The sequence below is a fragment of the Mobula hypostoma genome, chromosome 20 (assembly GCF_963921235.1).
Source record: "Mobula hypostoma chromosome 20, sMobHyp1.1, whole genome shotgun sequence".
Lineage (NCBI taxonomy): Eukaryota > Metazoa > Chordata > Chondrichthyes > Myliobatiformes > Myliobatidae > Mobula > Mobula hypostoma.
The window spans coordinates 20,483,333-20,509,467 of NC_086116.1; the positions used below are offsets into that span (position 1 = coordinate 20,483,333).

Here is a 26,135-nt window from a genome sequence, read left to right on the forward strand (position 1 = left end):
GTCCACCATTCGTACTATTTTTACGTAGAGAGAAAGAATCTTCCTCTCTGTCCTACACTCCAGTCTTCTGTACCTCCCACCACTCCAACCTCCGATGACTCAGCCTAACACACCATCATCATCAGCACCACCACCTCTCAACCTTCCAGTGTGCTTGCTGTCTTCCCAATTCTGGTAAGTGAAACTACACTGTACATACATTATTTCTACTTTACATAGGTTGTATATTTATTATATCATTCCTGCTTTTACTATATGTTAGTGTTATTTTAGGTTTTATGTGTTATTTGATATGATTTGGTAGGCTATTTTTTAGGTCTGGGGATGCTCAAAAAATTTCCCATATAAATTAATGGTAAATGCTTCTTCGCTTTACGCCATTTCGGCTTAAGAAAAGTTTCATAGAAATGCTCTACTTTCGGATAGCAGGGGAAACCTGTAAATTGTCTGGCATGTGAGACCTCAGTCATATCTTCTGCCTTCTTCCACATCTCCTCAACTGTTCATATCCTGTCCTCATATTGCCCTACTGTCCATAGGGATTTGCCATAGGGATGTCCATAGGGTTTTGCCCTCTATTAACATTAAACTGCCATACCATGCAATTAATCGAATCAAAACTCAAATCTGCTTTCCTTATAAACTCACTTCACAGAATATGTTTTTGAGCGGTTGGCAACTTGAGAGCACATCTCAGTGGTGCAGTCAACTCCTCTACTTGCGAATGTCCAGTAAATTCAATTAAAATATTAGTATTGCATAATTCTGAACTTTCAAAGTTCAAAGCAATTTTATGATCAAAGTACGTATATGTCACAATATATGACCCTGCGATTCATTTTTGCAGGCTTTCACATTAGAACAAACAAGTACAATAGAATCAGTGAAAAACTACACACCAAGACTGATAAGCAATGTGCAAAAGATAAACTGTGCAAATTCAAGTAAAAACAAGAATGAATGAATGAATGAATGAATGAATAAATAAAAAAATAAATAAATACTGAGAACATGAATTGTAGAGTCCTTGAAAGTGAGTCTATAAGTTGTGGAATAATTTCAGTACTGTGATGAGTTATCCACACTGGTTCAGGAGCCTGATGGTTGAAGGATATTAACTGTTCCTGACTCTGGTACAATGGGAGTTAAGGTTCCTGTAGCTCCTTGCAGATGGTACCAATGAGAAGGGAGCATGGCCCCTGGGTGGTGGGTGTCCTTCATGATAGATGCTCCTTTCTTGGAATTCAAGGATCCAGTTCCACAAGAGCATATCGAGGTCTAGTCTTATTGATTAATTTTGAGGGTATGATAGTATTGAATGCAATGAAGAGTATCCTGATGCATACATCTTCATCGTCCGGATGTTCCAGAGCTGAGTGAAGAGCTAATGAAATGGCACCTGCTATTGATCTGTTGTGATGGTAAGTAAACTGGAGCAGATCCAAGTCACTCCACAAGTAGGAGTTGATATGTTTCATGGACAACCTCTCAAAGCACTTCATCACTGTGAATGTAAGTGCTGCTGGATGATAGTCATTAAGACAAGTTAACATATTCTTCTTGGGCACCAGTATGATTAAAGCTTCCTTGAAGCAGACTACCAAAGTGAGAGGTTAAAGGTATCATAAACACTTCTAGCCAGTTGATTAGAACAGGTCTTCAGTACTTGGCTAGGTACACCATCTGGGCCAGAAGCTTTCTGTGAAATAACTCTGCTGATGGATGCACTCATGTCGACCTCAGAGACTGAAACTAGAGGAGAATCAGGGGCTGTGAGAGTTCATGAAGGTACCTCCGTGTCCTATCGGTCAGAATGAGTATAAAAAGGGTTTGAGCTCACTTGGGAGCAAAACCTTGACGTCAGAGAGTACGTCACTTGGTTTTGCTTTGTAGTGGGGATAACTTTTAAGCCCTCCAACATCTGTTGAGGATCCTTCTGTGATTCAAGTTTGGTCCGGAATTGCCACTTTACATGTGAGATGGCTTTCTGGAGGTCATTCCTCGACCTCTTTTATTTTCCTTTGTCACCAGATCGAAACACCACTAATCTACCCCTCAGCAGAGTGTGGATCTCTTATTTCATCCAGGGCTTCTGGTTAGGGAAGGCTGTGAATGATTTTGTGGTAATGCAATTGTCCATGTGTGTCTTTATAATGTCAGTGACAACCATGGTGTATTCATTCAGGTGCCTGAGGATCATTTCACAGCCCACATTTAGATATATTCGCAGCTATATCACTCAATTGAGCCCTGTCAAAAGAGGTAGAATACCATGTCATTTTTGGTACCCCTGGCTTGGTTGTCTCCTCCGTTACCACAAGTGCAGGGATGCTGAAGGATCTACCTTGTCTCGGAAAAATCCAGAGGGAGGTGGCCCCAATCATCCTCATTATTATACTGTGTTGCCTCATTCGCCAAATCACCCCAGTCTATATCTTCATCATTATGTTCTCATCCCAAATGCAGATATCACTCCTCTCTGAGCTGAGAGATGACTTTGCAGCTTCTCTGCTTGTATTAAGCACTTCGTGTGTTCCCAGCTGCTGATTTCTGCATAACGTTCATAACAGTCTGTAAATCTCAACACTGACTTTTCCATTTCTCTATTTTCATATTTGCCTTTTCACCTTTCTCCTTTACTCTTGTCACAAGTTCACACTGAGCTTGAAGCTGACTCGTATATCAAATTCACGTGACCTGCCCCCTTTGCATTTCATTTTCTTTGCATTTCTCTGCACTTACACAATTCCTCTGCCTATTTCTGTTTTACACTCTTCACTTCATTTATGTCTTTTTACATACATCCCATTCATATAACTTTTTAATTGCTTTTTTAATCCCTCATAATTTCTTTGATTTCTTTTTTACTAACTTCTTTCCACAATGCATCCTTGATGACCCCCATCTTCCACTTTCAACCTTCCCTGTCCACTCATTTTGGGCAGGCCATTTTCTTTGTATACAACTATGAACATAATCTTTCTAATCATCCCCGGATTGTTTTTGTCTTCCTTTCCTTTTCTCATTTTAATATCCTAACCATGTTAGTGGTTCAACTTGTAATGAGGCCCCAGACCTCAAATTCTTTTTTCCTTTTTGAGCCAACCTAGAGATGACAAATTTATTGACCTATCATCAACTGTATAGTTAGGAAATTCAATACACATTTTGTAATTAATTTAAAGCTTGCACTTTACAGTTTCTTACAAAAATATCACATTTATGTTGACTACAGGCCAATAACTTAAGTCATTAATTCTATTGTTCCCTTTTTACCAATATTCACTTCAACCACCACTCCAACTTATGAAACTGATATAGGGGATCGTCAATTGACCAAATGATCGATCCTTCTCCCAACCCCAGGCATTGGATGTTCCTTGTGATAGTTAATTTCCAAAGTTCTTACTGCTTTGTTCTCAAGCACCTCATTCTTATTTCCTTTTTATAACAGTACAAAATGTTGTTTTTCGATCTTGTTGGCTCTGACCCATCTGGCTAATATGTCTCAGCTTGTCACAGATTCTTGTCCAAGACTGCATGCTCTTATTGCTCTTCTTACAAGCAATAACTTATAATTAATGTCTCTTTCCTTGTTCTTCCTGAATCAGAGCAGTTAAGCAGATCTGCAATTTGCTAGGCTAGAGTTACTCAGGTCATGACAGACTGCCCTAGTCATAAACCTGCATGTTCAATATTACCAAAGACAGCTCGCAAACAACTTTGTATTTGGAAATGAACTCTAGTTCAGCACATTATTTGTAGGGGCATCAGTGTGTCCACATTTGATTCAGCTATTCCTGAGCAAAACCATAATGCAATCACAAAATGGCAACATCCATTCTTTCCTCCACATGGCAAGAACAAATATATTTGGTTTGCTTACTGCCATTGTTGTCGACTCAACTGAGTTAGATATTTTCTTCCTTCATGCTCAATGATGCCTCCTCTTTGGTAATGCATACATAGTTGGATGTCACAACTGATTTGTGATGGGAAAGTGCCTGCAGAGAGAGGTTGGTGGATGGAAAGGGACGAGCAGCCCAGGAAGTCACGCAGAGAGTGATCCCTGTGGAAAGCAGAAAGAGGTGGGGAGGAGAAGATATGGCTGATTTCAATCATGTAGCTGGTGGAAATAACACACACACACACACACAGAGTGATCCCTGTGGAAAGCAGAAAGAGGTGGGGAGGAGAAGATGTGGCTGATGTGGAATCATGTAGCTGGTGGAAATAACAAAGAATAATGTGCTGTATGTCTGAGTGATAGTTAAAGATCAGGGGAACTCTGTCCGTGTTCTGTCTGGGGGTCTGATGATATAATGGGTTAAAGGATATGTACAGGAAGTAGAGGAGATGTGGCTGATGGCTCCATCGATAACTGAATGGGGGACCCTGATTTCAGAAAAAAGGGGAACATCTCGGAGTGGAAGCCCTCTTCTCAGGAATCTCAACATCATGAACATTGAATTCCGTAATATTATGTAAACTGTTCTGCTGTCCATTTTCTCTCTTCTTCTCATCTATCCAGTCAATCTTACACTCACCTCAGCCCCACGTCATCCAGTTGCTTTCCCCTCCCCCATCCTCTCCAACTACCAGTCATCCGCACACTGCTTTCAGTGAGCCTCCTCTCCCTACTGGTACCACCCTTATTTTGTTTCATGCTGCATCTTCCTTTTCTATCAGATTCAATCGCAGCAGCAGCACTTTGTCTCCTTCAGCTACCACTTGTTTCCACACCCCCATCCTCACCTGGATTCACCTGTTACTTGCTAGGTCTATTTCATCCCCTCTCTTCATATTTTTATACCAGTTTTAATGGCTAATACAAGGGGCATAATTTTAAGGACATGGCATGAAAATATAGGTGGGATGTAAGAGGTAAGTTTTTTTTTACACAGGGAGTGGTGAGTGTTCAGCGTTCAACATAATCATACCCTCAGTTCTAATCAACAAGCTCACTACTCTGTTCTCCACACACCCACGACTGGTGCTAGGCACAGCTGAAACACAATTATTGTTGGTAGGCACAAAGACACAATTTCAGATGGTGATATGAGTGAGATAAATCAGCTGGTTGAGTGGTGTCGCAGTAACAACCTTGTACTTAGTGTCATAAGACCAACAAATTACTTGTGGACTTCAGGAAGGAGAAGTTGAGGGAACAGACACCTGACCTCATCAAGGGATCAGAAGTGGAAAGGGTGAACAGTTTGATGTTCTTGGGCGTCAACATCTTCGAGGATCTATCCTGGACTTAACATATTGATACAATTACAAAGAAGGTAAGGCAGTGGCTATATTTCTTTAGGAGTTTGAAGAGAATTGGTGTGTCACTAAAGACACTCACAGACTTTTACAGATGTACCGTTGAGGGCATTCTAGCTGGTTGAGGATAAGAAAAAGCTGCAAAAAATTGTCAGCTCAGCCAGATCCATCATGGGAGCTCACCTCCCCAGCACCCAGGACACCTTCGAAAATGGATGCCTCAAAAAGGCAGCATCCATTATTTAGGATCCCCATCCCCAGGATATGCCCGATGGACATGCCCTTTTCTCATTGCTACCACCAAGGAGGAGGTACAGGAGCCTGAAGACACACACTCAGTGTTTCAGGAACAGCTTCTTCCCCTCTGCCATCAGATTTCTGAATGGACAATGAACCCATGGACTCTACTTGCGTAGTTGTCCCACTCTTTTTGCAATACCTATTTTTATATATGCTTCTTATTGTAATTTAAGACTTTTTATCATTATGCACTGCTTCCATTAAACAACAAATTTCATGACATATGCCAGTGATGTTGAACCTGATTTGGAATGTCCTGCAAGGGGTAATAGTAGAGGTATATACATTGGAGGCATTTGAGCAACTCATATAGGTATATGGAAGATAGACAAATGGAAGGCTCTGCAGGAGGGAAACCTTATATAATCTTAGAATAGATTAAAGGGTCGTAACAACATTCTAATGTTCAAATGAACATTGAACGTTACAGAACTGTGCTGAAATTTTCTACGTTCTACCTTCCCTCTATCTTTCTGTCCATATGGAAGGTCTTTACCTGATTGTCCATTCAAAGTCAACAGCTTGTTTCCCTCTGCAGGGACTGGAGGTGAGGATCAGGCCGATTGTGCTTGCTCGCCCATCTGCAACGTTAACTCCTCTCCACGGAGCTGAGGCTGTGAGGCTGTTCCAGCTGCTCCGTGATTGGTGTCTCCAAGCTTCGTGGCAACTTGCCCCATTGTGTGATGAACTGAGCTTGAGACTATGGGCCTGTTCCAGGTCTGTAAACTAACTATTGTTCTGAATGCTGTTGCTTCTTTTTACTAGAACATAGAACATAAAAAACATAGAAATCCTACAGCACAATACAGGCCCTTCAGCCCACAATGCTGTGCCAAACATGTGCTTACTTTAGAAATTAGCTAGGGTTACCCCTGGCTCTCTATTTTTCTAAGGTCCATTGTTTGCATGGGTTGTGGTTTTTTCTCTCACTCTGATCATTGGCTGTTATGTTTTTTTTAATTGGGTCCTTTTAGGTTTCTTACTTTGTGGCTGCCTGGTGCCTGTAAGCAGATGAATCTCAAAATTATATAATATACGCATACTTTGATAATAAATGTACTTTGAAAATTGAGATGTTCATCGAGTTCATTGAGCATCTTGTTTGTTGCTGCACATTCCAGCAGCAACAGTCTCTTTCATCTTTATATGATAGGAGCTGCTAAAATAGACCGTGAACAGCTTATTACAGGTAATTCTACATCTAACAAATGGGGGTGTTTGAAAAGTGAAATGGTTATAGGTCAGGGCCAACATTTTCCTGTGAAAGTGAAAGATGAAAATTTCAAGGGTTTAGTAAAGAACTAGAAGGGAGGTATGAACTACTTGAAGATATACATACAAAATTCTGGAGGAACTCAGCAGGCCAGGCAGCATCTATGGAAAAAAGTACAGTCAAAAGAAAAGAGGGAAGAGCACCAGAGGGAGGTGATGGGCAGGCAAAGAGATAAGCTGAGAGAGTGAATAGTGGATGGGGAACGGTGAAGGAGGGTGCAGGTGCCATTACAGGAAGTTGGAGAAGTCAGTGTTCATACCATCAAGTTAGAGGCTACCCAGGCACAATATAAAGTGTTGTTCCTCCAACCTGAGTGTGGCCTCATTGGAACATTAGAGGAGGCCATGGATTGATGGCCAGCCTGTGGAAACCAGTTCCACAGATTCACCACTCTCTGGTGAATGAAATTCCTCCTCATCTCTGTTCTAAAAGGATGCTCCTTGATTCTGAGGCTGTGTCCTCTGGTCCTAGGCTTTCCTGCCATGGGAAACATCCTCTCCACATCCACTATATGGAGGCCTTTCAACATTGGACAGGTTTCAAAGAACTCATCTTTCATTCTTCTAAACTCTAATGAATACAGGCCCAGATCCATCAAACACTCTTCATATGACAAGCTGTACAATCCTGGAATAACTTTTTGTGAACCTCCTTTGAACCCTCTTGAGTGTCAGCACACCCTTTGTAAGATAAGGACCCAAAACTGTGCACAATACTCCAAGTGAGGCTTCACCAGTGCTTTATAAAGCCTCAAAATTACATCCTTGCTTTTATATTCAAGTCGTCTTGAAATGAAAGGTAATATCACTTTTTGCCTTCCTTGCCACTGACTCAACTTGCAAATTAACCTTTAGCAAATCCTGCACAAGGAATTCCAAGCCCTTTTGTGCCTCAGATTTTTGAATTTTCTCCCCATTTAGAGAATAGTATACACTCTTACTTCTTTTACCAAAGTGCATAAGCATAAACTTCCTGATACTGTATTCTGCCGGCCACTTCCTTGCCCATTCTCCTAATCTGTTTAAGTCCTTCTGTAGTCACTCTACTTCCTCAAAACTACCTGCCCCTCTAGCTATCTTCATACTGTCTGCAAACTTTGCAACAAACTCATCAATTCTGTCTTCCAAGTCATTGACATATAGCATACAAAGAAGTGGTCCCAACATGCACTCCGGTGGAATGCTACGAATCACTGGCAACCAACCAGAAAAGGCTCCTTTTATTCCCACTTTTTGCTTCCTGACAACCAGCCACTGCTTTATCCATGCTAGTATTGTTCCTTTAATACCATGGGCTCGTAGCTTGTTAAGCAATGTCGTGTGTGGCACCTTGTCAAAGATCTTCTGAAAATTCAAGTACACAGCATCCACCGATTCTCCTCTGTGTATCCTGCTTGTTATTTCTTCAAACAATTCCAGCAAATTTGTCTGGCAAGATTTTCCTTAAGGAAATGATGCTGATGATGGCCTTATTTATCATGTGCCTCTAAGTACCCTAAGACTTTATCCTTAGCAATCGACTCCAGCATCTTACCAACCACTGAGGTCAGACTAACTGGCCTATAATTTTCTCTCTTGTGCCTCTCTCCATCCTTGAAGAGTGGAGTGATATTTGTAAGTTTCCAGTCTTCTGGAACCATTGCAGAATCTAGTGATTCTTGAAAGATCATTACTAGTGCCTCCATAATCTCTTTGACCACTTCTTTCATGTTCCTAGGCTGAACATCATCTGCTCCGTGCAATTTATCTACCTTTCAATTCCCTAGAATCTTATCCCTGGTAATGGCAACCTCACATGCTTCTGATCCCTGATACTCTCAAGCTTCTAGCATACCACATGTGTCTTCCACAGTGAAGACTGATGCAAAATACTTATTCAATTCATCCACCATTTCCTTGCCCGCCATTACTATCTCTCCAGCAATGTTTTCCAATGGTCTGATATCCACTCACGCCTCTCTTTTACACTTTATGTATCTGAAGAAACTTTTAGTATCCTCTTTAATATTAATGGCTAGACTTCTCCGTGGATTGTCACCTTGTTGTGGTGGAGAAGCTTGTGTGGTCCTGTGATCCTGAAAGCAATGCCATCTGGAGCTATGCTCCTGGTAGGGTCACCCATGGCGGTAAGGTCAAGGGTGAGTTCCTGACAAAGAACAATCCAACCAAGACCTCAATGGTGGAACAGGCAGACAAAGTTACGTTGAACTCAATGGCTGTGAAGGCGGATGAAGGCTGCAACAAATCCATCAGCTCCAATCGTTGTGGTTTCCATGCCATTAGAAACAGTTGTTTGATTTGTGAAGTATTGTGTGCTTCTTGGAGTGCAACATCAAGTACACGTTACACAAATACACACACAGGCGTCTTCGCTCTGTGGCCACTTCTTCAGAACGAAGACCATCATCCTCGACCTCGAGGGATAACCATGATGATAATGGCTAGCTTACTTTAGTATTCTATCTTTATCATCTTAATGACTTTTTAGTTGGTTTTTAAAAGTTTTGCAATCCTCCAACTTTTCACTAGGTTTTGCTCAATTATATGCCCTCTCTCTGACTTTTACAAGGGGTGATTGATAAGTTGGTGGCCTAAGGTAGAAGGAGATAAGTTATTAACTTCAAACTTTCTGCATAATCACTTAAAGAGTTGACCTGCATGTGCATGTAACAAGAGCTGTATAGCTTCATCTCCTTCTTCCTTAGGCCACAAACTTATTAATCACCCATCTGTGGACACTTTGTAGAGGTCCAAGATTCATATGCTCCATGACCGCTGGACTAAGTGTGTAAATGTAAGAAAGGACTATTTTGAAAAATAAATGTGCTAGGTTTTCTAAAATTGACTCCTTCTACCTTAGGCTATGAACCTATCAATCACCCCTCATATGTTCGCTTTGACTTCTTTTGTTAGCCACGGTTGTAAGCTTGCAAGGTGGGAATGAAAGCATAAAGAATTCTGTTCATCGTTAGTCAAGGCATAAGACCATGGAGTTAATGGAACAACTTCATAAAATTTTGATTCATTAGAGCTGGCGGTATTGTGCTTAGTTCTATTCACTGCACTATAGGAAAGGTATGAATGCACAGGAGAGAGTGTAGAGTAGGTTTACCAGGGTGTTACTGAGATATAGTGCTTCATTTATGAAGAGTCTGGTATATGTTGTTGTACGGCTACTTGATTGTTTGCATAGACATGTTGGGCTAAAGAGATTGTTTTTCTACTGTATGACTCTTTGCCTCTACTATTATTCCTCATAATGCATGTCTTGCTCTTAGTTCTTAATTTTCCATTCATTTTGAAACTGTGTCCCTTCAGTCTGGAACCCGATATGCCTTGAAGTAATGGTGGAATTAATCTTAACCATATAACAATTTATGATCTCTTACAATATTCTCTCTTTCAGAAACAAGGCTCCCCACCTGTTTTGCCTATACATTCTTTTAGGGGAGGATTCCTTTTCTCATGGTATCTTGATGAGCTAAGCTAAACACAATGCTTAATGCATGAATCAATCCTGGTATTATTTAACCATACTGATCTAATTGACAATATCACTTGACCTTTCATTTATTTCACTTTACAAAGACATTGTTTATCATTAGTTAGGTATTTTTTATTCTGATTTCCTGGTTGTGCTTGCAAATGATCAAGCTGCAATTCAAACCCCCAAAAAAACCTCCTCAATTCTTGCCACCAACAATTGAAATTATATTAAATGTTTGCTTTATTGACTATTCAGAAGAACAAATGTCTCTCATGCATAATAATTTATTAGTCTTACCTGAAGGATTAAATTCCAAACTCTTTGTGAGTATATTAAATACTAAACCAGGAACAATAACTGAATCTTAGAACTTGAGAAAATATATTTGATTTAAATAAAATTACAGAAAGGAAGTCCTTCAGTTGAAGTTCACAATTGGTCAGAGCTTACTTTAAATTATAGTTTTAATTATTGAAGCCAAATTAGATTCATGATGAATTCAGTTATATGGGTAAACAGAGGGCACACATTTAAGTTCATGTTGTTTGAACTAGAAGCGTGGAGGTGAATTTAATGACGGCTTTTGAAAGGAAATTGAATGACTAACAGGAGGGGAAAGGTTTCAGAGAAAGAGCAGGGAAGTGGGATAAAAGAGTTGTCAACAAGCTAACATAGACACAATAAACCAAAGTGCCTCAACTGTTCTATACCATTGCAATATATTATAATTTTGTTTTGTAGAGCAGTTAAGATGATAGAGAATTATGGAATTCTCTATCAGGCTGTCTAAATGTGTCTATAAGCTGTCTCCACTTTTTTTTTCTCAGATTGATGGCTGTCCCCTGCATCCTTTATGTGACTTCTTTTAACTTCCAAAACCTGAAAGGATTTAAACTTTAAGTTGCAAGCAGTGAGTGTGCCCTCTTTAGGTATATGGTTTTAACCCTTACATACTGTTAGGGTCAAATTTGACCCGTTTTTACATTTGACAGGAGTAAAAACACCCTAAATGCCAATTTTTAGCTGAAATTTGATGACTTTTCCTAAAGTGAACCAAAATGCGCAAAAATGAAAATAATTAAACTTATACTTTTGTACAGGTGCTACAAATTTTGTACATTGAGGCTGTTCTGGGTCAAATTTGACCCCTATCTATTGAAATGGATTTTAGATCTCCGAAACATTAATTAAGGATTAATCCAGACATGAGGAAATCTCTAGATACTTGAAATTCAAGCAACACACACAAAAAATGCTGGTGAACGCAGCAGGCCAGGCAGCATCTATAGGAAGAGGTACAGTCGATGTTTCAGGCCGAGACCCTTCGTCAAGACAGACGAAGGGTCTTGGCCTGAAACATCAACTGTACCTCTTCCTATAGATGCTGCCTGGCCTGCTGCGTTCACCAGCATTTTTTGTGTGTATTATTAAGGATTAATCACCCATTTATTAATGTCAGATAGGCTATTTATACATTATAAATACACCTGTGGTTCAAAATTTGGTATAGACACTTGTTAAGAGGGGATTCTTGGGCCAGGTCAAAATTGACCCAAACCATACTGTGAAAGAATAGAATATGAACAGTATGTAAGGGTTAATCAGTGCCACAAGCCCTACCTGGAGCTCACTGCTACTTAAACTGAACCCAGTGGGTATATCCTGAGGCAATAAACTGCTTTTCATGCTCCCTGGACCGTAAAATGATGACATTGAGTTAGGAGCCTGAATTTCATGCTCTCCCAGCACCAGTGTCCCTTAGCATTTGCTTCATCTGTTCTCTTTCATACATTTTTCTGATTAGATTAACTTAAAACTAATTAGATTGTCATCAACTTAAGATCTTAAAAACAATTTATTTTGTTTCTCTAGTGAAAGAGAATCTCAATTCCTTCAAGGCATTCTGATATATAAGATTTTAAATTCAATTCCTTTCTTTCAATCTCCTTAAGGTTTACGATAGTCCTTGCTTGCATTGTGTGAAAAATGTAAGAGTGCACTTACCCAAAATATGGTTGTGCAGGGGCCTTTCATGATGTTCTTTGTTGTAGATTTATTTTTCCAATAGTTTCATCATTCAATTATTGCCTTTTATAAGGCTATTGGTGTTTCAAGTTTGTGGTTTGATGGCACCCTTTGGAAGACATTTTATTAGTATATCAGGGCATCTGATTTTATTGTTATAAATGTTTACTGCCCCCTGGTGCTTTGATTGCACAACTGATTATAGAATGGACATGTGATTTTTTTTCTGAAATGATATGACTGTTAATATTCTTGCTTTTATTGAATAAAAATGCCATTGACAGCAGATGAGTTCAAAAATAATAATAGAACCAAAATATCAATGAGCTAAGAGATAAACCAACCCATGGCCAAAATATAGAAAATAAATTCAGATATTTCCTCCAGGTATTTCTGTAAAGTATAGAGCGAGTAAACCTCACCTTTCCCCATGCTGAACAAAATTGATGTTGTCTCTTGGCAATGCCTGTATCTATTTTGAAGTTCTTTTTCCTCAGTTCTCTTCATGAAATTATATGTCTGCATAAAACACTGAAAAGCCACTGTAATAGAATTGTTTAATTGAGAACTCACTATTTTTGAAATTGTTTCCATATATTGCTTCACCATGCTAAGCAAACTTCAACATATATTTCTTTTATTGTACACTTCAGTTTAGGCAGCTAAGGCAAACAGAACAAACCCTATGGGGGAAGTGTACATATTCAGAGGTAAATTGAAATTTCTTTGCTACCAGAGGTAGTTGTTGCTCTTGATGGGTAGTGGATCCATATTATAAAACAGATTATCTGGCGATTGAGATGAATATCATAGACAATGCATTATTACCAGAGGAGTTCACATAATATCCTCATACTTTTTAATTATCATTTCAGATTTTATGAATGTATTGTAAATATCTTAAGTATCAATAAGCTTTGATCTGAACTTTAGTAGTCCATTTTCAATCCATGAACGGCCAAGTAATTGAGTAATTCATTGCACTAATTTTAGCCATTAAAGAATGAAACTTTTTTTGTGGCTTGTTTATAGGTGTTTGAATATTTTGGAAAATTAATGATAAGTACATCCAAAAAAGTAGAGAAAAGTAATCTCATATATTACTTCCTAAATAATGGATAGTAAATTTAATGTTTCCACAATGATTTACAAGAGAATGCTTTTGAGGCACTAGGCAAAACCCAGCAATGTTAACGTACAAAATCCTTAAGAACTTAGGTTCAATGCATTTGTTTAATTTGCAATATTGTTCTTTAGAAAATCAGAGCTAAAGTGTCATAACTCACACTGTGAGGATTTGCATTAATCCTTACAGTTGCCTGGGACTTAATTATTTGAAACCAATATTTCAAGTTTTCACTTCCTCATTCCATTTGCATGGGTACGAACTGATCGTAAGTATAAAAAAACATTCAAAGGGCTGTAAGTTTGCCAGCAGCAGCAACTATGAAGCACATTGCATTACTTATAATCTGGGTTCTTACCCTCAGTAACTGTAAGTATTTTTGTAAGATTACATGACTTACTTATATAAAAATGCTTAAACTGATTAAATCACAGTATATTGGTATTCTAAACAACAACCATTTATTAATAATTACTCCTTTTATTTTGCAAGTTACTTAGGGATCTTACCTGGTAATGTATGTTACTATTTTGTACATAATTGATGAATGATAACAAACAACATCGCAGTCAGTTGATGAAAATTATAATTTTACAATCATATTAAAATACAAAATTATAATCTTAGTACAATTTCTCTAGCATAGGTTGTGCTACTTAGACCCCTTATTATGCATGATCACTAATTAGAAACAAAACTTATAACACACAATTATAGTACAGAGAACAATTATAAGAGTAGTGTTTATAACTTTGCTAGAATGCTTATCTCTTTACTTTATAGATGTGAATGTCATTAAGTCCTTACATTGATTTTAAGTCTTTAAAATCAATGTATATTAGTTTTTCCATATTAAACAGTTTATTTCCTCTTTACTTCCACCTTGTACACAGAGCACCCACTCAGTCTTGGTGGGGTAAATGTGTAATTTCCAAAATAGAGTAACTACTAGCCTAACTTGAGTCGTGCTGTTTTTATTTTGGTACCACTTTCTAATATAGTTTCCTTAAAGTGTAGAAAATAATTTTGTTAATTGATTGGTTCTGAGAAGATAACTGCAATTCTTTCCAAGCTAACTCAGTTGCTCTTTTCAGTATTTCAAGTACAATATAAAAATGTTGAGGTAGAGAAACAGTGCCCGTATGGCTACGGTTATAAGTAATAATCAAAAATTTCCCTATTTTAGATGATATAGGGGTGCTTGGCAGGGATGTCCTCTTAGCCCTTTATTATTTAACTTGGCTTTAGAACCCCTTGCTATTGCTTTTAGAGATTCTAATACTGTTCAGGGTATTAAGAGAGGTGACAAAATACACACGGTTTCGTTATATGCAGATGACCTGTTGGTTTATATTTCATATCTCAGGAAATCTATTCCTTCTATGTTATCTATATTTTCTGAATTCAGTAGTTTTTCTGGGGTATAAATTAAATTTACATAAAAGTGAGTTATTTTCTGTCTGTGAAGCACTTTCAATAACTCCAAAAGACTGAAGTTGGGTAAAATACTGAAAGGCTTTTATTCACTGTACAATATGACCTCCATGGTGAGTGTCTGCCCCCGGACTGAGGGGGAGGGGCAAGGTGAATTCACCTTTATACAGGAATCTGTGGGAGGAGCCACAGGTGCAGTCAGCAGAGGGGTGTGTCCAGACAGTTAACCCAGTTACAATTTATATATGGTTTACCACACATCCTATAAATATAATTTTTTATCCATTAATTGAATACACCAAACAAAAGCTTTCTAAATGGTTGCCTATGACATTATCATTAATAGGCCGAATTAATGCTATTAAAATGACAGTTTTACCAAAATTCTTATATATATTTCAGGCAGTTCCTTCCTTTGTTCCTAAAACATTCTCTGACAGAATAGATTCAGTAACCTTATCTTATATTTTGGAACAATAAGAATCCTAGATTGAGTAAAGCCATATTGCAGAAATTAAAAAAGGATGGTGGTATGGCCTTGCCAAATTTTAGAATGTACTATTGGGCAATAAACATTTGATATATTACTTTTTGGATTCACTATTCAGATATACATGAATGTCCTTCCTGGTTGGATTTGGAGGAAAACTCGGTGAAGGGGTTCTCTTTGGCCTCTTTACTGTGAGCTCCTCCTACCTTTTTGTTTTCTAAGATTAGTAGACAAGATTTTAATCCCATTATTGAACATACATTAAGAATTTGGTTTCAGTTTCATAGATTTTTTGAGTTAAATAATTTCATCCTTTCTATTAATATCCATCAATTTTGGATAAGGCCTTTTTAATTTGGCAAACCAAGGGAATAATAAATTTTTCAGATTCGTTTTTAGAGGATTGTTTCATGTCTTTTTCTCAGTTAGTGGATAAATATGATTTATCTAATGTACACTTTTTTAGATATTTACAAATCAGGATTTTTTTACGTGGTTTATTGCCAAATTACCCTTCTATTTATCCACCTAATATGACAAATGCTCTCTTTCATCTTAAACCATTTCAAAAAGGGTTGATAGCTATAATCTATAAACAGTTATTGAATTCACGAATAATATCTAATGATAAAATTAAACATGCTTGGGAATTGGAATTCCAAAAGTCTTTTTCAGATAATCAATGGAGTAAAATTTTTCATTTCATTGATAACTCATCAATTTGTGCCCATCATTCCTTGATACAGTTCAAGATAATGCATCGTGCCCATATGTCAAAGGATAAACTAGTGCGTATTTTTTCCAATATTAATCCTATTCGTTACAGATGTAATATTGAGGTGGCCACTTATATGTTTTGGTCTTGTGTAAAGCTAGGTTACTTTTGGAGAGATGTTTTTAAAATCCTATCAAAAGTTTTGGATCTGGATTTACAACCTAATTTACCTACGGCAATTTTTGGGATTATCCCATCGGAAGCGGGAAATATTCCTGTTTTCTCTCAACGTCTGATAGCCTTTATGACTTTATTGGCTAGGAGAACCATTGTATTAAAGTGGAAGGGTTCTAATCCACCTTCTGTCTTTCTTGGGCTTTCCTCCATTATGTGCTGTTTAAGTTTAGAGAAAATAAGAAGTCGGACATTTGATACATCCTTTAAATTTGAGCAAATGTGGCGACCTTTTATTTTATATTTCCATCTGATTTGATTTATTATTATTCCAATTATTTCACTTTTTCAAAGTTTTAGATTTGATCAGAAAGTCTTTCCTTTTTTCTTGGTTGTATCCTTTGAATAGACTGCCCAGTCCCCCTTTTTTTTCTCTTTTTTTTTAGTGTAGTGAGGTTTTTTCCCTCTATTATAAATCTAAAGTTTTTTTCCCTCTCTTTTTGAATTGATAAGAGGAGAATTAGTGTCCTTTTTTATTATATATTGCATATTTGATTACTATGTATGATTATGATAATATCTATTTTATCTTTTGTTTATATTGTTGCTGATATATATTTGAGATAATTCTCCCCTTGTCTGTATATATGTTTTCTCAAAATCAATAAAAAGGTTAATAAAGAAAGAGAAACGGAAACGATGAAATCCTTAGCTAATTAATGGTTGCCAAGGAAATCACCTCTTCAGTTTCTTATATGTTCTTATTTAAAAAGAGAAAATAATATGTCCTATATACAATTGCCGTCATTGCGTTTTCTCACATCCCCTTCCATTACTTTCATCTCTGAATGGTTTTGGAGAGCAAGTGCTTTAATCAGAAAATTGAATTAGTAACTTCTAAATTCATCCTGCCTTCTGCTAGGCTTTCTTTTGGAACATTGATTGTTCCCATATATCTCATTCTCCCAAAATGGTCTGTGGTGTTTTTGGTTAAGGTTTGAATGTGGTATTTACTGACTATCATTTTTTTAGGGAAAAATTCCAAAGAACCATAGTTTGAGTCTGCTGAATCATTGCCCTCCCATTTTATCCTTGATTCCTGTGTGCTCTTGTATATTTAGTTTCATTCAGTGAAAAAAGGTATTGCAATAATCTACATTCACCAAATTGGTTCAGTCAGTCTGATGAATAAGAAAGAGAACATGATAGTTTTGATCAAGGGTGTAGATGGTTGGAACAGTTGGAAAACTATTCATCTTTTTTATTCGTCTCCAAATCACCATTCTAGCAAAGATTAGCTAGGGGAACTGAAGATGAAAAATATACAATAATATCTGACAGCACTGAATTGCTTTTCTAATGGAAGTCACTGTATGTCGGAAATGGAAAGGGTGTGCAGCCATCCAAAGGGCATCGCAACAGGAAGGATAAGTTATAAAATGAATTCCATGTCAGATCAGACATAGAAAAGTAACGAAATACTTGGTTTCAACAAGGGACTAGTCAGAAAATTATTGCAAAGTTAATAATGCAGCAAAACATCTTGGATGGCAGCTTTCAGATTCAGCTATGTATTAAATGTCATCTGGACCTGATGTAAGATGAGTCATAATTAAGTGTTTTACTGTTATATTCAAAGTAAATTTTGATGTATATTGTATACTTTGAATATCCAGACCATTGAATACTTCAGATAGTTTGCAGATGAAATATGTGATTATTTTCCTTATTTGTTATTTTTCTATCACAGGTTATGACTCATCTGCTGGGTGGTCTAGCCAAGACTATTCACAGTCCTCTTTTGGTAAGTCGATATCAGAAAGAAACAGAATCTTTTTGTAATGCGGTGAAAACATCCAAACTCAATAACATAGATTAAAGTGTATTAATGGAACCCCAAGTTCTTATTGAGAGCTACTGTCATAAACCTTTCTCACTTTGACAGATTTGTCAATGGGCATTTCTCTGAAAGTGGTAATTGAGCCTTAATTTTCTTTTTCCCATCATGATCCATATTGCTGTTATTCATGTTTTTTTTCATTTATTTGTTTGATTCACATTTTGAATTGTGTATTGTCATGATTAAATTCCTTCGGGCCATTCCCTTACCCAATGAGGCCTTCCCTTGCTACTCAATTGGTAGGCATTATTCTTCCACAATTTGGAGTTTGCTTCCTAGACTCTATATTTATCAATCCTTCCTTATAATCAAAAACATTTTGGTTTAGCTTTTGAGCACTCTTTTACACTATTTTCCCAGGTTTTCTTATATAATGCAACAGTTAATCAAGAGCACCCATGTAAAAATTCACTCCTTTGTCTTTTCTCAGGAAGGAATTAGCCTTTACTGAGTTCGTGCTTCTCATGTGAAATATAGAAGTCACATGCTGATGATGAAAACAAAATCTGAAGTGTCATTAATATCTGTAGAATAGCTCAAATAACGAATGTCTACAACAATTTACAAACAAGTTTTTCTGTGACAAATATAGAGTAAGATAGGGAAGCTGTTTGAAGGGATTCTTAAGATCCACATATGGAAGATAGTGGGCTAAATAGGAACAGGCTGCCTAGTGTTGTGTGGGGCAAGTTTTAACAATCTCACAAATGTGTTTGCAATTCTTGAGGATGTGACCAAGGTGATCAATGTTTGATGAACATAGGGCAGTAGATATGTTGGTATGGACTTTCAGAAGCCTTTGAACAGGTCTCTCATCGTAGGCTGATCAGGAAGATTAAGGTGCACCATGACTTGATATTTTTTGGAGTGCAGGCTTCACATCCATTGAAGTGGGATGTAGACTACTGTTAGGATAACTGAAGTGAATTCCTATGGCAGTTAATATGTAGAACACTTCACCAATAGATATTCCAAACTGGTTAAGTAAGAGCTCACCAGAACTGTCACGTCCAAGCACCATGAGTTGATTAAGAAGCAGAGCCTTTTGCACCTAACTTTGCCTGAGATACCATATAGCCATCCAGTGAACTGAAAAACCCTCAGGTTGGAAGTCAAGCTATGGATAGAGTAAATTAAGAGAGGCACAGATAGGGTAACAAACAGAATCTTTTTTGCCAGCGTAGAAATGTTGAATACTAGAGGGCATGGCTTTAATCAGAAAAGGCGGTGGGGGGTCATTGTAAAGGGAATATGCAGAACAAGATTTCTGACATGGAGAGTGATGGTAGTAGTGGAGAGAGATATGATAGTGGCATTCAAGCATTCAAGAGGCTTTCAGATAGGCAGCGAATCGAGGGATATGGATCTTTTGCAGGCAGAAGCAACATGGACTGAAAGGCCCATTTCTGTTCAAAATTCTATATTCTATGTTATACGTAACTCAGGTAAAATGTAGATTAACATTTAACAACTTGCATCCATCTTGAATGAGAAAAGATATGCTCTTTATTATAATGAATGCAAAGTCTGCAGCTGAAAATAACCAGTGATTCTAAATGGCATAAAATATCAATATTTGAAAGATTCCAATGATCAGAATTAATAGCTGTTTCCATATTCTCTGGTTTTATTTTATCAATGATCATTCAAAAATATAAAAATTTCTAGAACTGCTTGAAATATTATCATATTTATCTACATTTTAGATATGTTGATGGCTGAAACTTCAAATTTAAAAAATAGAGTTGACTCATTTCTTCTATTCAATTAATTATTTTAATAAAGCATGATAAAAGCACAAGAACAGCATTTGAAATAAACTCTATACCGGCACTGTATATTAAATAACATATTAATTTTAAAATATTATTTTGTATAAGATCTGGATCGGGCTGTGCTTACCCAAGTGTTCAGGCGTTCAGTGAGCAGTGACCAAAAGGGAACAGAAAACCATCGTAAGTACATTATGTTCCGTGTGCTTGATCCACCAGTTACATTTAGATTGCTTGTAATTTTCAACTCTTATAACAGGGGTATTTTTTCTTTTCCTCTAGATACCTGCAAAACATTGGGAAAAGGAGTATTCAAAAAATTTAACAATGAACTTTCCATTTTTGATTCAAACTGTGACCTCATCATGAGTAAACTGTGCAACCCTGAGCTTGATTTTTATGAGGTGCAGTTCCGCCGAGGATCAGATAAAAAGCTAGAGCATATATTCATTAAAATTGAAACCACCATCATTGTTGTGAACAATGGGGTAATTATGGTTAAAAACAAAAGGTAAGTTACTTCTGCAGAATTGTTTATGATTTCAGTTGTAAGACTTACATGTAATTTATCCACATAATCCATACCTTCAGATCTCTATCTCCAAGTTTTCAACATTTAATATATTTTAATAGCAATAATTTAAAAGCAACAACAGTGCTATCATGGCATGATTGAAAACCTATTCAAACCTGGGAGTAATATAGTAATTCTTTCATCCAATAATGGATCATTGGTTGGTTTAGGAATTTTACAGGAAAGTTTACAATTAGTGTAACTACTTCATGTTCTTATAAAATATTAATTCCTGAATTTGTTCCCAACTGTGGAATATTAAAACTGACTATTAATAAGGTAAAATGGATTTGTGATTTGATTGTTCTTTTCATGCCAGATGGCACATTAATTCATAGCTTAAAATGTCACAACAATGCAGTACTACTAAAGGTAGAATTGGCTACAATGTAATACTCTCTGTTAATTAGTGCAATCTTGACAGTGAAAAATTAGTGTGCAGTTAAACAAACAAGAGAATATTTGAAGATGCTGGAAATCGAAGCAATACACACACACAATGCTGGAGGAACTCAGTAGGTCATGCAGCATCTATGGAAAAGAGTACAGTTGACATTTGGGCCGAGACCCTTCATCAGGACTCTAAAAGGCAGTTAAGCAATTGCTTGGAGTCAGTTATTTTATAATAATGCTGCTGTTTAGCTCAATGCAGTTTAAGTCAGTTTGTTGGCCATAAATTGGATGGCACAGAAACAGAGTGCTGTTACTCACAATTGCAGTAGCCCAGGTTCAACACGGTCCTTTGGTGCTTTCTGTATAGAACATTGCAAATTTCCAAGATTGCACTGGTTTCCTGTGCATGCTCCAGTTTCTCCCACATACCAAAAATGTGCTGGTTATAGTTTAGTTGGTTATTATAACTTATTTCTAGTGTCAATAAGTGGTAGTAGAATCAAGGTGGAATGGATGGGCATGTTATAGAAATAGCTTATTAGGAAATGTGAAGAAATGGAATTAAGGAGATTATGCAAAAACTGACAAAGACTCAGTGGGCTGAATATCCTTCTTTATAGAAACATAGAAAACCTACAGCACAATACAGGCCCTTTGGCCCACAAAGTTGTGCTGAACATGTCCCTACTTTAGAAATTACTAGACTTCCCCATAGTCCTCTATTTTTCTAAGCTCCATGTACCTATCCAAAAGTCTCTGAAAAGACCTTACGTCATAAGAAAATTAAGAACCAAAAATCCTGATCTTTGGAGCTTGATAGAACGCCAAAGTTCTTGTCTGATCTTAATTGAGTCTTGCATTTCTAACCTTAAAAGCAGTTACCTACATACTGCAACATTGTGTCTCATCAAAAAAAAGTTTTCTGAAAATAAAGTGGTTTCAGAATCTATGAGCAGGGAGAACAGGAAGACATTCCTGATCAATAGGTGAATCAGGTAGATCCAGCAATCCTTAAGCAGGTGCTTCCTCTCCACTGGAATTGCCTACTTTTAAATTTATGGACCTTTGACCTGAATAATAAATATATTAATAGTGCACAGTAATTCTAATTTTTAGTTTCATTTTGTTTTCACTTGTGAAATTTTCTAAAGATTCATTTGATTGATTTTGCAATTTAAAAAAGCTTTTTATTCAACAGAAGCCAAAACCTCTTTCTTGATATGCAGTATGTTGAGATAAACATACTTTAATTTTTCTAATGTTCTCTGAATTTACATGTTTTCATTTCATTGATTTCTGGCTTTTGGCATCAAACAAGACCATCTTTATTATAAAACAGGTTTTACATTTAATAGCGCTTTCTATGATAATACTTCATTAACTTCAACATATATTCGCACACAGTCACACACATTTGGCCCCAAACCTCGCCATTCTTTCACATGAAGTTACTGAATTTGTTCAGTTTAATTTTTACAGTACCTTTTGACCAAGATCAATCACTTCAGCTTCTGTGACATTATTTCCCTATTTTTCAGCTTCTCCACAATTTTATAGCTGTTAACGATAGCTGTACATACTGATCTTAATAAAACTCTGGCTGTTTACTTGGAGAGCAACTAAGTAATATTACTTGCACTCACTGCATATTGTCAATAATCAGCCAATATCCCAATCATAAGTGTTCATGATGGGACATTTCAGCTATATATCAATGGAACCACCAGCAACCAGCCAGGTGAAAGAAGCCCCTATTTGTATGCACATTGTGAATCTGTATCTTGAAAGGCTGTGGTGGGGTGTGGAAAGGGCAAAAGTCTAATTCTCCGGCTTGTTAAATTCATTACGTCAATAGTAAATCAGACATCACAAGGAAAGTATTGATCTGATTGGCGCTTACTAGCAGCTGGTGGTTCTGCAGATGATCAGCTTTCCAATATTCATAATGCTTTGGACTTCCATAAGCCACTTCACAGATCCCTTCACAGATACTACAAAAGGGAGAGCTGATGGGCATGCAGTATAGCGACCCTAATTAATTGAGGTCTCCATCCTTGAGGATAAAGTTGTAGATGCAGGCTTGTGCAAGATACTTTAAAAGCTATCTCAAATACAAATCTGTTTATATATTTAACTTTTTTTGTATTTTTATTATTGATAAATAGTTATTATTCAAGTTATTTTTATGGTTTAAATGCCATTGAGTATTAAAGACATATGAACACTGTTCAAAAGATGGACAGCCAGCAAATGCCATAGAAGTTTTGACTGCCAGAATGCCAGCTGAGTCTTAGTTGCCCATGTGGTCATTCCTTATTGCCTGACCTAGAAGCTGAGGAAGAAAGGATACTGAATCAAACACAATTTTGCCCAATACATTAATAGAGATAAAAAGACTTCATGATATGTTGCAGAATTTTTAATGTTGTCTTCATATCATTATTATTTATAGAGTAACTTTGCCATATATTGACAAGGTGGTCAAAATTTATAGTAATGGAATTAACACCAGAATTACAAACAAGAAGAATTCCATATCGCTGCTCTGGAATGGAAACGATGCATTGTCGGTGAGATATTCTAAGTATAGCCTTCCATTTTAGGAAATAACATTTTATTATGTTATAGATAATCTTTATTATTGGGATACAGATAACCTCTCCATAATTTGGGTGGATGGAGGGTTGTGGGTTGTGTTCCTAGAAAACAGGGCGTATCATGATTTTCCATAATACAGAGCTGTATCATGTGCACATGCAGTGAAAAATATTATTTTTTGTTGATTAATTTAGTTAATGCGCACATGAATTCTATGGGAGCAAATTTTATTTTGTAACTGAATTTTTTGAGTTATCCTATGTGAATTCTACAAGGGTTAATTTCCATAATACAAACAGCCTGTATGTGCTCTCTTGAAGACAAGGGAAGGTGAAGTCACATTTCTCAAAAATACCTCTGTGCAACCTCAGAAAAACGCTACCATTTTATCAACCAGTCTCATGGAGCTTTATTGGTCTAAATCCTATCTCATCAAAACAGATATTTCTTATACCTGAACAAATAAATTTTACATGAAGTAAAATATTATAATGCACAATAATAAAAAGGTACATATTAATTTCACATCAGTGTGTTTGGAAGCAAAATACAGTTTATCTGTGAAAAGAATATCTGCTTATCAGAGCTCACTCTAGCTGATATTCAGCCTTCAAAACCCTTCAGATATTATAGGTTTGCAGGCAAATTTTCATAAGAATATTAGAAATAGAAGCATGAGTAAGCAATTGGCTGCTCATGTATGCTGAGCCATTCAGTAATACCATGGCAGATCTTTTACCTCAGTACTTTTGAGTTCTTATTTCTTAAGTCCAACAAATATCTAATATCTGTTGATCTCTGTCCTGAATATACTAAATTACTGAACCTTTACAGCCCTTTCATTAACAGAATTCTTCACCTTTGAGTAACAGTATTTCTTCTTACCTCTGTCCTGAATGCCTAACCTCTTGTTTTGACATTCTGGTCCCTTATACTAACACCAGCCAAGATAATCATCGGTTCTGTATCAATAATTTTAGGCCTTATAAGGAATTTCTATGATCAGCCTTCATTTTATGGACCCAATCAGTTCATCGGTCCTCATAGCTCAAATACCTGTGTCTCAGGAATGATTCTAGTGAATTAGGTTGCATTATTTCTTACACTAGTATATCCTTCTTTAGGGTTGGAGAATATGCCTAAATGCCAGAGCAGACTCGATGGGCCAAATGGCCTAATTCTGCTCCTAGGTCTATGGATCTTCTGGTCTAAACACACTATTCCAGGAGTGGACTCATTAGTACTTTATGTAATTATTGTAAGAGGTATCTACTGTTGCACTCATGTGCTCTTACAATGGTTAAGTACTGTTTGCTTTCCTAATTGCATGGTGGATCTGCATGTAAGAATATAGATATTGATGTTTCGAGCTAATTCTAACCCTAAACATCAATATCTTTTGACATCTTACACTGCTATTCTATTTTTCTACTGAATGTATATATGATATATTCCATCTGCCACATACTTGCTTATTCACTATGTCTATTATTATTCCCCCAGCATTTCTCTGTGCCCTCCTCACAGTATATATGTCACCCAGCTTCCTACCAACAGGAGACTTGGGTAGATTATAGCTGACCCACTCATCCAAATCATTGATGTAGACTGTGAGTGCCTGGGACCCAGCTGTCATCTTTTGGCATCACACTGGTCATAGCCTCCCAAGTCAAACTGACATGTCTATTTCCACTCTTGTTTCTCTATCCATTGAACAATGCTCAGGCTTCATCACTTCATCAGCTCCAATAATGTGCACTTGAAATATGAATAATAATCCTTTGTGTTGCAATTCAATGAAAGCCTTCTCAAGGTCCAAATAGATCACATAAATTAGTTTGGGTTTAGCTCTTCCCTTACATTAAAAAATATACAATATGTTTGTTGAGTGTGACTTTGCTTTCGTAAGTACATGATGACTCAACAAACCTCAGTCATATAACTGAGAGGGACAATCGCAGCAACTGGAGTTCATTGTTGGGAAGATTTTATTCATTTTTGGTAATCCAGGCATTAGACACAAGGTCAGCACCCATTGCCCATTCTTAATTGCTCTTGAAAATTTAGTGGTGTGTTTCTCTCCCAAAATGCTATTAGGCAGGAAGGTCCATATTTAGTCTCAGTAACAATGATTTCCAAGTCATGATGGTGGGTAACTTGCAGAGTTAATCTGCTCAGTCTTGGTGAAGGAGGTCATGGTTCTGGGATGCATTAGTAAAGTGGCTTGGATGAGTAATTACAGTGCATTTTGTAAGTGGTATACATAACAATCACTATGCACCAATGATGGACGGAATAAATGTTTAGGAAGGTGATAGTATTACTTAAACAGGTGTTTTGTCCTGGTGGTTCTGAACTTGAGATCTGTAGAAGCGGTCCTCATCCAGACAGTCAGAGAATATTCTATCACACTCCTAACTTTTGGATGAAAAAAAGATCTTTGGAAGTGAGGATCTGAGATCATTGTTACAGAATACCCAGCCTCTAATTTTCTCTTGCACCACTCTATTAATGAATGGTTGCAGATAAGGTTCAGCTCAGTGATGGCCCCTCCAGACTGGTGATGATTGGGGACCTATGATAATAATGCTATTTAATGTCATG

General features: G+C 37.0%; 1 protein-coding gene across 1 annotated transcript in view; it reads left to right on the top strand.

Moving 5' to 3' along the window:
* The first annotated feature begins 13,758 nt into the window (after nt 1-13,758).
* Nucleotides 13,759-26,135, top strand: part of LOC134359366 (mucin-2-like) — a 113,547-nt gene continuing 101,170 nt past the window's right edge. The window contains exons 1-5 of the mRNA XM_063072502.1: nt 13,759-13,850; nt 18,045-18,098; nt 20,075-20,149; nt 20,249-20,477; nt 23,386-23,503. Of these exons, the coding sequence (XP_062928572.1) occupies nt 13,802-13,850; nt 18,045-18,098; nt 20,075-20,149; nt 20,249-20,477; nt 23,386-23,503 (525 nt within the window). The 5' untranslated portion in view covers nt 13,759-13,801. The remainder of the gene's footprint in view (nt 13,851-18,044; nt 18,099-20,074; nt 20,150-20,248; nt 20,478-23,385; nt 23,504-26,135) is intronic.